We start from the raw sequence: 15,466 nt of genomic DNA, 5'->3' as shown, positions 1-15,466 counted from the left end.
GACCTGAAGATCCTGAAGTTTATATTTACAAACGCTGGAATTATTTTGTCTAAAATATTATCATTTATATGTAGGTATTTTAATCTTTACCATAGTGAATACTGGCAATTATGGTTTTATTCAAACTTTTATTCCATTCGATTCGAACAAAGAATTATTTAAAAATTTTAAAAAGGACAACTACACTTTCTTTTTTCATGAAGACTTAATTGCTTTCAATCCTAAAAAAACAAACATAGTATAAAACCTGCATGCTTCTGTTTCAGTGCTGGCACATATAAAATTCGCAATTCGTCTGACATTGCGCAGTTAAACCCACGTTAACCTCTTCAAATAGCCCCATTCGGTTCGACCTCCTTGGAATACACTAACACACACACACACACATCTCTCGAATGGCCGTTTTAAAACACTTTTCCGTGTGTTTAGGTCTCTACCGATCTCTCTTTAATGTCTACAGCCCTGGAATGAGACAAGGAAATAGAGTAGTGATTAGTGATGAGACACAACTTTATCGATATTCGAATAAAATTTATCGAAAATAAATATTATCGTATTTTTATCAAAAGTTAATATTATGATGTGAAAGCCAGGGATAAGCCTTCGGTACTAATGAACTTTCTGCTTGCTCAATAAAAACGAAAGTCAATCAGTGTTTACTGAAGTTAAGTGCAATTTTATCTTGAACTTTGATAAGTAGTTTTACTTAAGCACTTATTTTTGAAGAGACGTGTTTATTTTTTGTAAAATCTATAATTGCCATAATAAAGACGCGAATAGAATATTATCACCTATCATTTTAAACACGTAACACGTCAAATCGGACATGTTTACGATTTATTTATCCAATAGCTGAAAGCTATATCACTGACACAGTATCATTGTACTTTTACAAAACTATTCACACATAACATAATGCATTCGCAAAGCTTTGTTAATCATGTTATACTAATAAAACATTATTCGCAAATACGAATAAATCCAATTGTCCAAAATAATGAATGTATTAAAATTATTCAATCGCAAAGTGAATAAGCATTTGAATTGCAGTTACGTGTTCGGTTGAAATGTAATAAATTTAAATCATTGTAAATAGCTAAAATTCTAACATTCTAACTAGAGAATTACTAATTTTACTAATGAATTTATTATGTAAGTACTAAGTACTATAACTCTATAGTTCGCTTCATTAAACATTTCTATTATAGATTAGGATTTATTAAATTAATGTTAGTTACATAAATTATTGTTACTAAACTTAACACCAGTTATCTTAAATACATAATGATGTATAACTACACCAACATGTATCGACAAACACAATCAAAACTATATCCGAAGCTCATCAATATCAAACGGTAGCAATAATTAAATTTCGACCTTCCACAATCGAATAATTCGAATAACTCGTCACATAACTAGAGGCACACCTCTATTCCATCGAGGAGACGTGACGAGAAACCCACTGTACGCCTTTAACGAAACCTTTGAGGGCCAATGGAAGGATTTTCAATTTTGAATGCGAATCTCAAACGTCCTTGGGACGCGATAGGATTATCTAAGTTTACTTTGATATACTTACTTACCTGGGTGAAGTTCTACCTTTAAACTAATTTGTGTTAATGTACTTCCAATTAAATTGTGTTTCTCTATTCTTCTGTTTATGAATTGCAACTTTACACGTACATTTTTTTTGTGCTGCGGATTTTCTTTCTGTTTTATCGGAGTTTCGCCTCAAAAGCAGGAATAGGGAACGGAGTGCTTTTTAGTCAGTAAGAGTCTGACACTGTCTCTCGCTTCGCCAAAGACAGAAGTCATTGGATGATTTTCCCCCTTAAAAAACCCATACATTTTTAAGTATTTTAAGTAGTGACAATACTAGCTTCTATGATAATAAGACCGAATACTAAGCACAAAACACTCTTCAAAAATACGCCTATCAAGAATCTCTCTACCATTATTCGGTTAAATCGAAAGGTTCCATTAAATTTTTCATTCAGTCCTATCTTTGCTGAACTAAAATCAAAGCAAACAGCTATTCTTACCTGACCTATAATTTATAAAGATCCTAATACAAGTGGATCCCTAGATACATAGTACCTAGTTTCCTATATCTACGTGTTTCCAAACAGGCTGGAACAAAAGCCGAGGTCAATATTTAACTTACTTCGCCCTCAGGGAAACGAACTAAAGTTTCCCATCACTACGAATGTACACTACAGCGCTTTTATTGTTCTTTATTTTCAAATTTTAAATTGAAAATTAGAACGTGATGTTTTTCTGTGCAAATAAAAATGTGTTTTATTTTTAATTTTAATGTTCCATTTTCAAATAAATTGTTCCATTATCAAAAAAAATAAAGCGTTACTTTTTCGAGTTGGTTTTTATTATCTATGTGGATTTTTTATGTTTTAAATCTTGTAATAGTTGAGAGGTACTAGTTTATCTACATAATTATGTTTAGTTTCTGAAAAAGTGTGTCTGATAGAACCTACAATAAAACAAATCAAGTTATTATAATTGTTATGTGTACAAGTTGATAATCATATTATAAACAGCGGCAAACACTGCAGTCTGGCGTCAAGCCAAATGGAAGTACTCCATGGTAATCAAATGAAATGTCATAATTTTATTTTAAAAACTCAGTTAAAAACGCCCGTGTTCTACGAATATTCATTAGGGCAACTCTTTTGATGTTAAAAAACTTCACTTAAATGAATTTCACATCAGTTGACATCTTTATTAATTATATTATATTGTTCCAGTTATTTTTTTATTAACTACGGTATACAGAATTAAACGTAATGTATTTTCGGTTAATTTTTTCACAGTAGTCAAACAAATACAATACTTTTATCAAAATGTCAACGGATATATTTGGAATGAATATGGCGACCCTCGTAGACAGAGAGTGTGAAAAAATATAGTTGACATATTTTTGTGAAAATAGTAAAATGTGTAGTGCTTAATATAATATGTACGGATTAATTAGCTTTAAAAAACAAAAGTTAAACTGTGAATGTTTTCACTACCATTACCTAGGTATTTGTTTTAAAAAATCATGTTATCCCTACTCAGATACTACGCACGCAATTTATTTGTTCATCAATTGTCAATTCCCGATACATTTCAATTGTCATCAATAGTAGACAAGTATCCCTTCTGAGGAACTAACTGAGGGCTAAAGTAGTCGGGAGGGTCGCAGGGCAATGGACACCCTCGAAAAGGACCCTCAGAGGTCACAAACCTCTTCTAAAAGGGGTTTTTGTAAACACTATCTTGTGTTCCGATAGAAAACGAGTTTACTTTATCTAACAATATCTTTTTAGAGAACGGGTATACCACCGTTCTTTTAGCAAATCTCTACTTTAAATGTATACAATCGTGTCGTAGAGTTTTATTTGTGAAACGAAATCAAGAGCCCATGTGAGAACTAGGTTTTTCAACGAAATAATCTTTATCTTCGTTGTAAATTGTACTCTATTTACATTTATGGGACGGTATGGATGAAAGAACTAGCTCTAGGCAATATAACAGGCGCACATAAAAGCCATTTTGCTAAAATACGATTTCACTATAAACTTGCTGATTAAGAAAACCTACATTTGCAAGAAAACAATGAATAATTTTAGCTTCTACTTAGTACAAACACAAATACTATCTTTATAAAGTCTTTCAATTTCGTATTTTGTAAGAAGCCATAATAAATGTTGTTTCTCAAACGGCCATAACTCAGTTCAAACAGCTTTAATAAAGCTCTTACTGAAAACGCTAGCTAAACCATTTCCCAACGTAACGGGCAGGAGCTAAATATTTTTAAACCAACACGGTCATTACGGCCATTTTGTTTTGCATTTCACAAATACCTAGTAACATTGGAGCCAGCAGTGACACAGCAAATTACTTTTTAGAGGAAATTTCGCGTACTCACAGTTGTAACGAGCATTCGGTGGTCGCGCCCGCAAACAACCAAACCGACCAACTAAAAGTTTAACTTACGGACTTGTTCGTTCCCGAATTGCGTAATAGTTGGTCCGTGAGCCGACCTCCGAGCCCAGTCGCGTCATCCATAGGCCCCGAGCCCCGTAATGAGTGCAATAACTGCATGCCACTGTCGGCTGCGTAATTATATACCATTATCTGCGAGATAGATGTAGATAGACGCGTGGTGTGGATTTCCTGATTATACGTCGACGGCCAATGGACTGGAAGAGCGGTTTCGAGGCACTTAGCATTGATAGTGCGGCTTGACTTTGAAGTACTCGGATTATAGACCTTAATTGAATTAGTTTAAGATATAAAATCAGAATACAGTAATTGCCAACGACATACTAATAAGAGCGATTGTTAAAAATACATTTAAAACTTACTTTAATCAAATAACAACCATACGTGAACAGCGAACACGCAACTGCGTTAGCAACAATTTAAAATGAAACTAAACACACTCAACATAGTTGAAAACTAATAGCCGTAGCTCACTGCTTTCAAAGTGCACTATAAATGAAATAGGGTATTAGACGTATTAGCTGACTCAGGCACAATGGACACACAGTTCACAGAATTACTGGCAAATGCTGGCAAACTATACAATTGCCATGAGAAATGACGAGTTAAAAAGCGACTAAAGCTTTCCGATCGGTCTAGTTATGGGAACTAGTGACTACGTTTAATGAAATTGTTATAAACATAGAGGGTGTAGCGTAATCGCAGGCCTAGTGGGAACGGCCATGTGGTCCGGTCGGCCAGTGGTTAATGCGAACCGATGAAGGACTGGGGCCATGAAGTTTAAGCGTATTTGCAGAAAGATTTAGACTGTGATTTAATTTCAAACTATTGTTACAAGGAGTTGATATTTAAGGTACTTTGTCAAACTCACCGCCGTACTCAAAGTCATTTAATGGTTACTTAAGCCAGTCTTTAGTAATTGTTTTCAAAACAAAATCGTTACTAAGGAATAGTTTAAGTTTAAGTAATCATTAAATGTCTCTGAGTGCGGCGGTTAGATGTATTGTTTTTTTGACATTGTATCATCTCGACTCCACTTTAAAGTTTTGATCCTCGAAAACCTTTCGCTTTTCATTTGTGTTATTCAAAAACACAATTCCGTCTTTGCCAGATAATTTTACTTCATTTACTCTCTTTGATTTAACAAAAATATTATCACATAATCTTACTTCTTTCTCCAAATCGCTTCCACTCAAGAATCCGCTGACTTAGTAACTAAACACCGTCTGTATAATAAGCCCATTCCATTTTAACGTATCCAACATGGAAATTATAGAGAGCTGGCTGAAACCCAGTGTATTTGCTTCTCAAACATGACAGTCTCAGTGGTAATTTGCACCGATGGCATTATCGAGTGCACCCCCCATTCTGAAACACTCTATGTAGGAGGCAATAGCGTGACGAGTGAGCGACATACGTATGATACGTAGGCTATAATTGAAAGCTTCGGATAATAGCAGCTAATATAGTTTCTAGTTCTTTGAAAAATAATATTTGATAAGTAGGTGTGTAGTTAGTGCTTATGACATTGTTTATTTATGTATATTGCAAAGGGCGGTAAACCTCTACAATATTAGAAAGGAGTAATAGTGCAATATTAACCAATTCTTCTTAAGATAATATTACTTTTGGTGTAAAAACATTTAATAGTCAATCTTGAGCAAAATCTCCTGTAACATCCACATGTAATGTAAGCTTCTCTAAAAGTTTACACATTTCTGAGAATAACTTGGGTGTGCAACTCGACAGATAAAAATATTAAGTGAAATATTATGTGTAATGAAAATCTCCTTCTTTGTCCACAGATGTCGCCCCTCCGAGCTGGAAGACAGCTAGCTTCCTTCATCACGTCCAATGCCTTCCTGGTAAGTTGATATCATCTTTATTTACATCTTTTTTAAGTTGTTGACCGATATCGAAAGAGCAAAGCTTAAATCAGTGTACACTGCAGTGTAAAATCCCGCCTACTGCATACAGGAGAGTTAAAAATAGCAAAAGAGTAGTGTTTTACGGGATAGAAGGGAATATAAGCAGACGGATTACTCACACACGGCGAAACACAACGCAAGCATAATTTCACAGTATACATGGTTTCTTTTTAAGCCATCATTTGTGTGAAGGCCTGGTTTTTCCACGTAAAAACTTTGTGCACCTCTACTTACCTCTTTAGAGGATAACAGGGCTTGATATTACGTCACATTAAAAGCATAACATTGCCAAATATCAACACGAACTATACCCCACTATCAATTCGAACAAAAACAACGAAAGCTGTCGGTCTGCGGTACTTATAGGCGTTATAGGGGCATTTTCTTCACAAACCGCGTTATTAATTTATTGTCGACCAGTTCATTCTGTTCCCTTTTGTAATTATAATTAATCGCTGCCATACTAACTCAGCTGATTTATGTAGATACACCGTCTAGGCGTCTAGACTGGCTCTAGATTAACACGCGTGACAATAGCTGGATTAATTAACCGAGCCCAGTTTAAATCAAATCCGTGTTATAATCACTGTTAAATATTAGGTAAACCTCTTTTGTTTTGGCCTTTCCGCGCTGGATTAGCGTCAGATGATTTGAAAGAGAAGGCAGTGTGTTGAAAGACATTCGTCTCTTTCATTCAAGCTTCTTGACAGTCATTTTTACTTATAAAAACATCCACCCACACCTAGCCATTCGATTTATAAAAAATACGTAGACTACCTATGTAACTGAATGATTTTTTTGGCTTTGATACACCTAATAGTCGGGATCAAAAAGCATTGAAACCTATCCGTCCGCAAACCTCCACACAAGGTCCATTCACTCAGCAACTTCAACAAAGAAAAACAACAATAATATATGTAGGGGAAGTCAGCTCAAAGCGGCCATAGGAGGCAAAGCGGCCACTCTTAATTTTTCGGTTATTTGAAATGATAGCGCAACGTTGCCTTTCTGTACGTATAACCAATCTCCCGCCCCGCGCCAGTCACTCATTTTCAAGCGGTGAGAATGAACCCGTGGTTCTAGTAATGATAAATATTTTTTTGGGCGTTTTGTTAAAATAATACGAGGTAAGTTCAACCTGTTTTGGTCAAAACTATTTATATTAAAATGCTTTTATTGCACGTTTAACGTTACTTATCTATTTTGCCTTTTTTGTGTGGTATTTGCTTCGAAATATAGTAAATAATGTGAGTGAAAATATTTTTTTAAATAAAATGGTTGAAAAAGGCAAAGCGGCTCGGGCAAAGCGGTCAACTGACCGCTTTGCCCTTACTTTCATATTATCGCTGCATAGATATAATTCTTATTTATTTTGTTTAGATGGTCAATAACTACAAGAGAAAAACAGCGCAGGCTTCTTGGGACGGAGGAAACGCCCGGGTGTCATCACTATGAGGACCACCCGGAGGACACGGTAGAACATACGGTGGCGGTGTGCCCTGGGTGGGCTGAGCACCACCAAGTCCTCAGGGACCTCTCACGCCCAGCACTGGTTCAGGCCATGGTGCGGAGCGAGAGGGACTGGGATGCCGTCTCCTCCTTCTGCGAAGCAGTCATGCTAGCTAAGGAGGAGGCGGGGTGCGTGAGAGAACAAACCTCCTCACGCCCCAGCCGTCGCGAGAGACACTCCGGGCGTCGGGGATCGCGGGACGATCTCCGGCCACCGTAAGTGCGGGCCTGCGGACGGCGAGCAAGGGTAGCTCACCGCCCGAACAGAACCAGACCCGTGTGTGCGGCGCGTCGCGTTCCGCGCGCGCCTCAAAGAGCCATCAGACCACCGCAGATGGGGCCCAGTAGGGCTGATGCCTGGTCCGGAGCTGCGGACTACCTAGCGGGTTTACCGGGGCTCCGGCTCGAAAAGCAGGAGACGGAATGGGGTGGTTTTTAGTCAGTAAGAGTCTGACACTCCCTCTCGCCTCGCCCAAGGCGGGAGAAGTCATTGGATGATTTTCCCTCCTCAAAAAAAAGGCTTCTTGGGACGAAGCTAGGTATAGGTAAAAACTCGTAGATTATGCATAGAAGATATTAAGACTTAAAATAATAGAAGTAGAACTTACATTATGATTGATTGAGATTGATAAATAAAATTATGACTGACTGTGATTAAAATAGGTAAAATGTTGTTGATTTTTTTTTATGTGAATTAGATATATGTGTTGATTTTTGATTTTGCATTTTTATTTTGTCAATCACGGTATTTTCCAACAAAAACAATTCATTGCTTGAAAACTTTTGGGGTGGCCACGTTGCCCTTACCCCCGTGGCCGCTTTGGGCGACCACTCGGGCAAAGCGGTTTTATGACAAGTTTTCGTAATCTGCAAATCATATGATTATTATTCAACTTACGCAAATTTCAATTGGCCATTACAAAAATTCGATAAATTCTCGACTAGCTAGTATAAAATTCTCTTTAAAAATCTTTCGTTCAATGGCTTTTTTTTAAACTCAAAGTTAAGGTGGCCGCTTTGAGCTGACTTCCCCTACATCGGAGAGTATTCAATAAGTCAAAAAATACATTCGGCGCGGTTCTCTGTTCTCCGCCACTACAAACAGAACTATAATAATATGTAGTGAGAGTAGCTTTTCCAATTACGCGTTCGTGTAATAAATCTCGATGAATTTATTGATAACGTTATGACATATCGTGCAATGAATTACGCGCGTAAACAACATGTAGCTACATGTATGTTATTTATACAGCTTGTGTTGTTAATTAATTCGGTTATGGTGTATTTGAGCGGATTGGCGACCGGGTTGCGGTCGAGCCAACCACCTCGGGCTCCGTAGCAATCGAATCAGGGCTCCGCCGGCCGACATTATCTAGCTTGCTGGTTTAGATATAAAGCTACGGTTTCCACTGCGTAGAAACCAATTGAACGTGACTTATTGGCTTAATCATCGTCCATTTGCAATAGTTACCAATGTTAATTAACGCAGGAACATTGCATTATGTAATTTTATCGTTCTAGCAGTTTTTGAACAAAACATTTCGTAACTTTAGCCCAAATCAGTTTAAATGGAGCGTTTTGTTGCATATAAGCAATTTCCCGTCCCCCAAAATAGTGAGTAAACAGTTGAACACGGACATCTCCAGCAAATTATTATTTGACTATTAGTGCGCGGACAATTAACATTCCGGTTGGAACGGCGCGGCGGCCGGCGCGCGGCGGCAGTCGCTCCAGTGCGTCGTCCCAGCAATCTGCATAATGCGCGACACTCATTTACCGACCGTTTGTGAGCGACAAATGAAGCGAGCGCAACTGAAAATGTTTAAAACGCCCAGCACAACGAGAGCTACGTCTTTCAAAGCCGACAGAGCATCACGGATGTCAGCCGCGGCTGGTTATTTCTGCGCGGCCGAAACGCAAATATTCGCAAAACTGTGGCATGTCTAATAGCGCGTGAACCCAGTGATTGTTCGCTTGGGATGCCGTCCGTTTATTTATTTTACGTATCGATGCGTTCTTTGTGGGACGGTTATTCGAATTTCGTATAATGGAACTTTTGTAAATGAAAGCCTCGGTTATGTGAAAGGATATAATTTTACAACCGACGTCATGAGGCTGTGTAATGAAATTACGTAACTGCGGATAAGTATCATTAACTGCGTTTATTTTTAACCAGGGTCGATAATAGTGCTAATTGGTTGTACACCACTGGAAACACGTCTTCTATTCTCTATTGAATTAAAACATTACTAAATTCAATAGTATGTGACACAATTCTTCTGTTAAAAACTATAGCCAGCTATGTGCAGTAAAAACAATACCTTATTCTCGTGTATAGAAAGTACAATACCGAATGAAACATGCAGATAGGTTAAAAATAGAAATGGGTTTATATTCAAAGTTCAAACATGCAACGAAACAAAATATTTTCTACAAAATATTCTAACATAGAAAAATATTATATGTAATACCGCAAAAACAAAAACTAACAGTTGTAAAACATACCAGGATCTTTCAAAATACCTTATTTTATATTGTTACAACCCTTACCCTTAAAAACTGAGATATTTTAAGTATTTTTATTATTCAAAGTCAACTACACTAATAATACAATATTTTTTTAGTTTTCATTCCGCTTGTAGATGTATTTTCAGCATGCGGTGTGCAGCAACACCCTCCTGTCCGCAATTAAATGCTCACGCAGCAAAGGTGCAACACATAAACACACACATACGACACGCAACAAAACACTCGCCATATTTTACATATATGTTTGACTCCTCCTCGGAGCATCTTCAAGAGTTATCGACTCGAAGGTTCTCGCAGTTCGAATACGAAACTAAACATTATTGTTAGTAAACGAGCAGACAGATCACCTGATGGTAAGCAATCGCCACCGCCCATGAACACTTGAAAGTGCGTTGCTAGCCTTTTGGGGATTAGGAATTTAAGGTTTGTTGGGGAATCGGGGATTGGGAAGTTTGGGAAGGGGGAATTGGGCCTCCAGTAACCTTACTCACACAACGAAACACAACGCAAGTGTTTTTTCACGTCGGTTTTCTGTGAGGCCGTGGTGTAATTCCGGTCGAGCCGACCCATTCGTGCCGAAGCCTGATTCTCCCATACTTAAAATTCATTTCCGCAAAGTAACGCCTGATTCTATTCTATATATTCAAAGTACAAACACAACACATACAAACTAATAAACACAATAACAGACATGATTGTTCCTACTAAGAGTTTCTACTTACCACAATATTACAATCAAAATATAATCCTATTAGGTAAACCCATTCTAATAGCCCCTTTGATACCCAAACTCATTCGTTTTAGTTACAAATTATTAGTAAATTGGTTTGCTTGACATATTGTAGACTCAGTTGGTTTGTTCTAAATCAACCGTAGTGGATGTAATTTGTATGGTTGAAAGCCACGATTGCCAGCCGAGCTTTGGAATCAAGGTGGTTCATGTTTCTTCGGATCAATTTTAATTTATTTTTTTTTTTAATCGTTGCCTCACACTATGATTTTCTCCTGTGTCATGGATACATTTACAAACATACAAGTTCACATACATTCATTGTGGATCACACAAAGAGTTACTCCGTGCGGGAATCGGACCCGCTACACGTTGAGTGGCAGCCAGTTGCCCAACCACCGCACTGTCTTAACTATCCATACTTATGAGTACTATTTTAACCAAAAACTTTTATGAAACTTAGTATAGGTGGAAATAACACTTGAACTACTTTCTATCCCGGAAACAAGGGCAGAAGCCAATAATTTACGATGAGTTAAAACTTATATTTAAATATATACATATCTACATAATAAACGGTAATACATAATAACATATTACCTGTGTTAGCGAGAGAGAACATGCCAATTTAATTAATAGATGATTGCTTTAGTTATCTGCTGTATACGTGAGACATAACTTGTGTGTGTGTGTGTGTGTTGCCCAAATAATTGAGTTTCCGCTCAACTTTTTAATGAAACTCCTGCTAATCGTAATTTGATTAGAAATTTTCAAATTCATAGAATTAATCAATAAATATGGAGTGTTGATTTAATCAATTTTATGTAGCTACCTAGTTATTTTTCTTTTATGTGTATTGTATATAAAGTAACTTGATGTCTCGCGGAAAGTATAAATGCACATAATATTAACTTTTCAATATTTGACATAAAAATTATAAAGCGGGTAAATTTCAATAACGCTTTGCCCGACCCGGAGAACCCTTGCTCGTGGCCTCCTGTACCTCTCAACCAAAGAGACAATTCGAGGTATTTCTATTACATATACAAAATAACATGAAGAATATCCTCCTAACGACCTATTTACATAAACTATTTTCCCATTTCAATCATAATAACACGAAATTGTATAACGTAACAACGTAACAAAATCTTTTCCAAAGGAAAAATTTCCTTTTCTAAAGATTAGAGCAAAGATCTTGTAAATGTGGAAAAGAAATGAGTTCTCGGAATGAGATAGAGCATGATTCTCTTAAAAATACAAAATACAAGTCTCCAGACTCGTATCTATTTAAATTGACTTATCCTGTCTTGTTTCGAAATGAAAAACAACAACAAAATTGAGTTTCTTGTGTAGAAATAGGTTTGCCAACATTTTACTTGATGATAATAATTTGTTAGTTACTATTAATAATTAAAAGTACCCTTAACCGACGGGCATGCAAGAAAAGACTGATGACTTTTGATGAAGCGAAAGAGTATGTAAGATTCGTAGCAATTGGCATCCCATTGCCTCTGCCTAACCCCATGAGAGACAGGCGTGAGGTTATGTATGTATTAATAATTCTAACTGAAAGAATAAAATTCAGCTTGACTAGTTGTCATCAAAATCGAACTACCTAAAACACTCGCGGGTAAGAGTATCTTGTGACAAATAAATAGAATAATGATGCATTTACTACCATCACACGTCAAACTCCGAATACGACTGACGAGCAATCACTATATTAAGTCACTATACAGGGTGTAACAAAATACCCATATACATCAAGAAGCCCTGATGAATACAGGTTGAATAGAATCTCTACACAAAGTTTCAGCTCAAAATAAGTAAAAAAAAATGGTAAATCATACAAACGTATCACAACACTACTGGGGTCACTCGTGTAATTAAGTAATTTTGATGTTCAGTTTCTGGAATGTTATGTATTGGAAAAATTCATAACTTCGTTCCATGAAAACATGAGTTTAAAAACCCTTCCCGTATCGTTTGTTATGTTATCTAGAAACCGTGCACTTGATATGTATACCCCCTTTTTGTTACACCGTGTATAACTTCAATTAAAAAAACAACACCTCGAAATCAGAGCGCCACCGTAGGTACAATTTCCCCGTGACCTAATTCGCAGACTTAATATTCCGACGCAGGCCGCTACGTCTTCATAAGTCGCGTTTTTAATCAACAAACCCTTGGAACTCGCTAATTTGAATAACGGACAAAAGGGTTGTTTTAGGGTACCGCACTAATGAATGTGAGAACCGTTGGTAATAGCGCGAATTAAGGATGGGTCAGGAATCGGGTCTCGGTCTCGGCTCCGATACCGATATCGGTTACTAGATCCGTCTAATTTGATCTCAGATACCAATTGTCAGAGTAATTTATTTGGCTTCTTAATCTTAACTCAATTATGTGCTTTGATTTATTATAAGGTATCTACGAAATGATTAAAAGTTTATTTAAAAGAAAAGAGAGCTCGTATTTTTTGTGACATTATCACCGTAATTTGTGTGCCGTAATCTACCTTAAAATTCGAACAAAACTTTTATTTTATCTAACCAAAACGTTTGAGCCAGTTTTAAAAAGCATTAACATGCATACCAAAATGCTGCTAACATCAAAAAAGTTTTCTGTCACCGAAACTAAACTCTGCCGTCTCCCATCACTACGGCACTCTAAAACTAGGGCATTAGCATTTTAAACGGCATGTGTTATTGCTCTCAAATTGTTGCGGATCTATTAGTGCGTCGGCCACGGATGCTCAGGATTAAGCTGTTTAGCTAATGGCTCGAGGGCCGCAAAACGAGCGCTTTAAAGCCTATCCCTCGCTACTTTTATTAAGTAATACAATGTTATGGGGTATTGTTTACCATTGGCCTTCTACGATCCAAGATCGGGCAGTGTGCCAGTAGAAGGAGGAGACTTTAAATGATCTTCCTAAAAATAAATGTCTAGTAGAATATTAAGGGGATTTTCTAAACCACCAACAATTTTCTAGTAAAAAAACTACTCAATTAATCAGTAACAAAGTCGCGTGATAAATAAGCCCACTAGCAATTTGCACCACAACATAATTAAAACCTACAACGGGCTACGGGCCCGCCATTCCGCGCGGGCGCACACTTCGCCGCAATTTTTCCATCAACGGGTGGCCACCACAATTATGCGATTTGCATACCTATCGCAGCCGCCACTCGACGCGACGCGTTTTTGTGCGCCAACCCGCTACGCCCTTTCTGTGTACACCGGCTGAAATAATTTGTAACTACATGAAGGGAAGTGCCGGCACTATACAAACAGAGGCTCCCCGTGTCTCAATGGAAACTAAATTTACAAACAGTTTTTAAAACTCAGCCTATAAAAAGTTCGAAGCAAAGCTTTTGCTCCATTCCATTAGAAAAACAGTGAAAAATATTTGTTAAATAGAAATGAAAGCAAAGCGCTGAGGAAGCCAATTAGATGCCTATTTGTCGCACAACTTGTAAAAGTCAATTCAGGAAAGCAGGTCAAAGCGTCCCGGCGAACGAAGGAGGACAGTTTCTTAAGCTCAACAGCTTAAGAAACTCTTTTACTTTGTCCCTAACATTGACTAACATTGTTCTAAAAATAACGATTGCCAAGTAAACAACGCGTATTCTACAAGGTACTACAAGGTACAACTGCAACCATTAAAACGTATCATTATACGTAGCTATCCACAAAAAATTCAAATTTCCGCTGAATAGTGCAAAACGGTTCAAAACACAACACATCGGAGCACGGGTTTATTGGATTTTAGCGGAAATTTCACTCGCACACGGGATGAAACGAGCAAAACAGCCAACACTGTTTGCGAATCACCTCCGCATATCGAATTTTGATTCCTGATTTGTATCGGAACAACCACCGACCCTATAAATAGGACGGCACGCAGGATGCGCAAATGGAATGCAAAACGTAGCGACCGCACCGAAACCCTTGTTGTAACTACGTTTTGGCACGAGGAACAAAAATTGGTACAGTTTTTCGAGCGCACTACAATCACCAAAATTGTTTTACCTTCGTACTAACGTAAACAAACGATATTGCATGTAACCTGGACTCGAATAAAGTTTCGCTAAAAAGTTAGTCTTAGAAGCAAAGTCCGGCGGCCCTCATTGCAATAACCGATCCTCGGAGGAGCCAGGCAAACACACGAAACTTGCCCGATGCTATCTTGGATGTCCAATTGAGTTTCGTCCTGCGCCGCTCCTCCATAGAATGCTAATAAACCCACTTAGCCGACAAACTACTGGTAGCTTTGTCTTTAAAAGTAAGGAGATTGTCGGCGTTGCATCTATCAGCAATCTCGTTGTAACAAAATTAAACTCGACTTTGTAATTCTAAAGTCGAATCTCGACTACACTCGGATCTCCTTGCTAATTGTTGCAGGGAGGAAACGTAATAAAAGTGCTAGTCTTTGAAGCAAAGAGGCTGGCCTCGAGCGCCTCCGAGGAGCGCATTTTAATAAATTAAAACTGCGCAAAATTCCCATTCCAATATCATTTTATTTTCCTTTTTGCGCGGGTCCGGCGCTCGCTCGCCTTACATTGATTCTATTTTGCTGAAAGACCATCAGTCTACCTACCTTCATCTACGTTTTAAAAACATTCCATATATTTTCAAAGGAACCTGCTCACATGAGTCTGTAATTGAAATCATTCGGATTCACTTACAGTTTAGTGGACAAACGTTTGCGATCCAGTTCACGCTTTTCGAAATGTTGATGCAGGAATTGCGACAGCAT

The 15,466-nt window shown here is 37.6% G+C and overlaps 1 protein-coding gene across 3 annotated transcripts in view; it reads left to right on the top strand.

The window, feature by feature from the left end:
• LOC118273326 (leucine-rich repeat neuronal protein 1-like) overlaps positions 1 to 15,466 on the top strand; it is a 245,848-nt gene that overhangs the window by 226,306 nt on the left and 4,076 nt on the right. For all 3 annotated transcript variants that reach the window (XM_050697179.1, XM_050697183.1, XM_050697182.1), the window contains one exon: positions 5,814 to 5,873. In XM_050697179.1, coding sequence (XP_050553136.1) covers positions 5,814 to 5,873 — 60 coding nt within the window. The remainder of the gene's footprint in view (positions 1 to 5,813; positions 5,874 to 15,466) is intronic.

Source organism: Spodoptera frugiperda, chromosome 1, assembly GCF_023101765.2.
Source record: "Spodoptera frugiperda isolate SF20-4 chromosome 1, AGI-APGP_CSIRO_Sfru_2.0, whole genome shotgun sequence".
NCBI lineage: Eukaryota > Metazoa > Arthropoda > Insecta > Lepidoptera > Noctuidae > Spodoptera > Spodoptera frugiperda.
The sequence above is the reverse complement of the archived record's forward strand: the minus strand, read 5'-3'. Positions and strand labels throughout refer to the sequence as shown.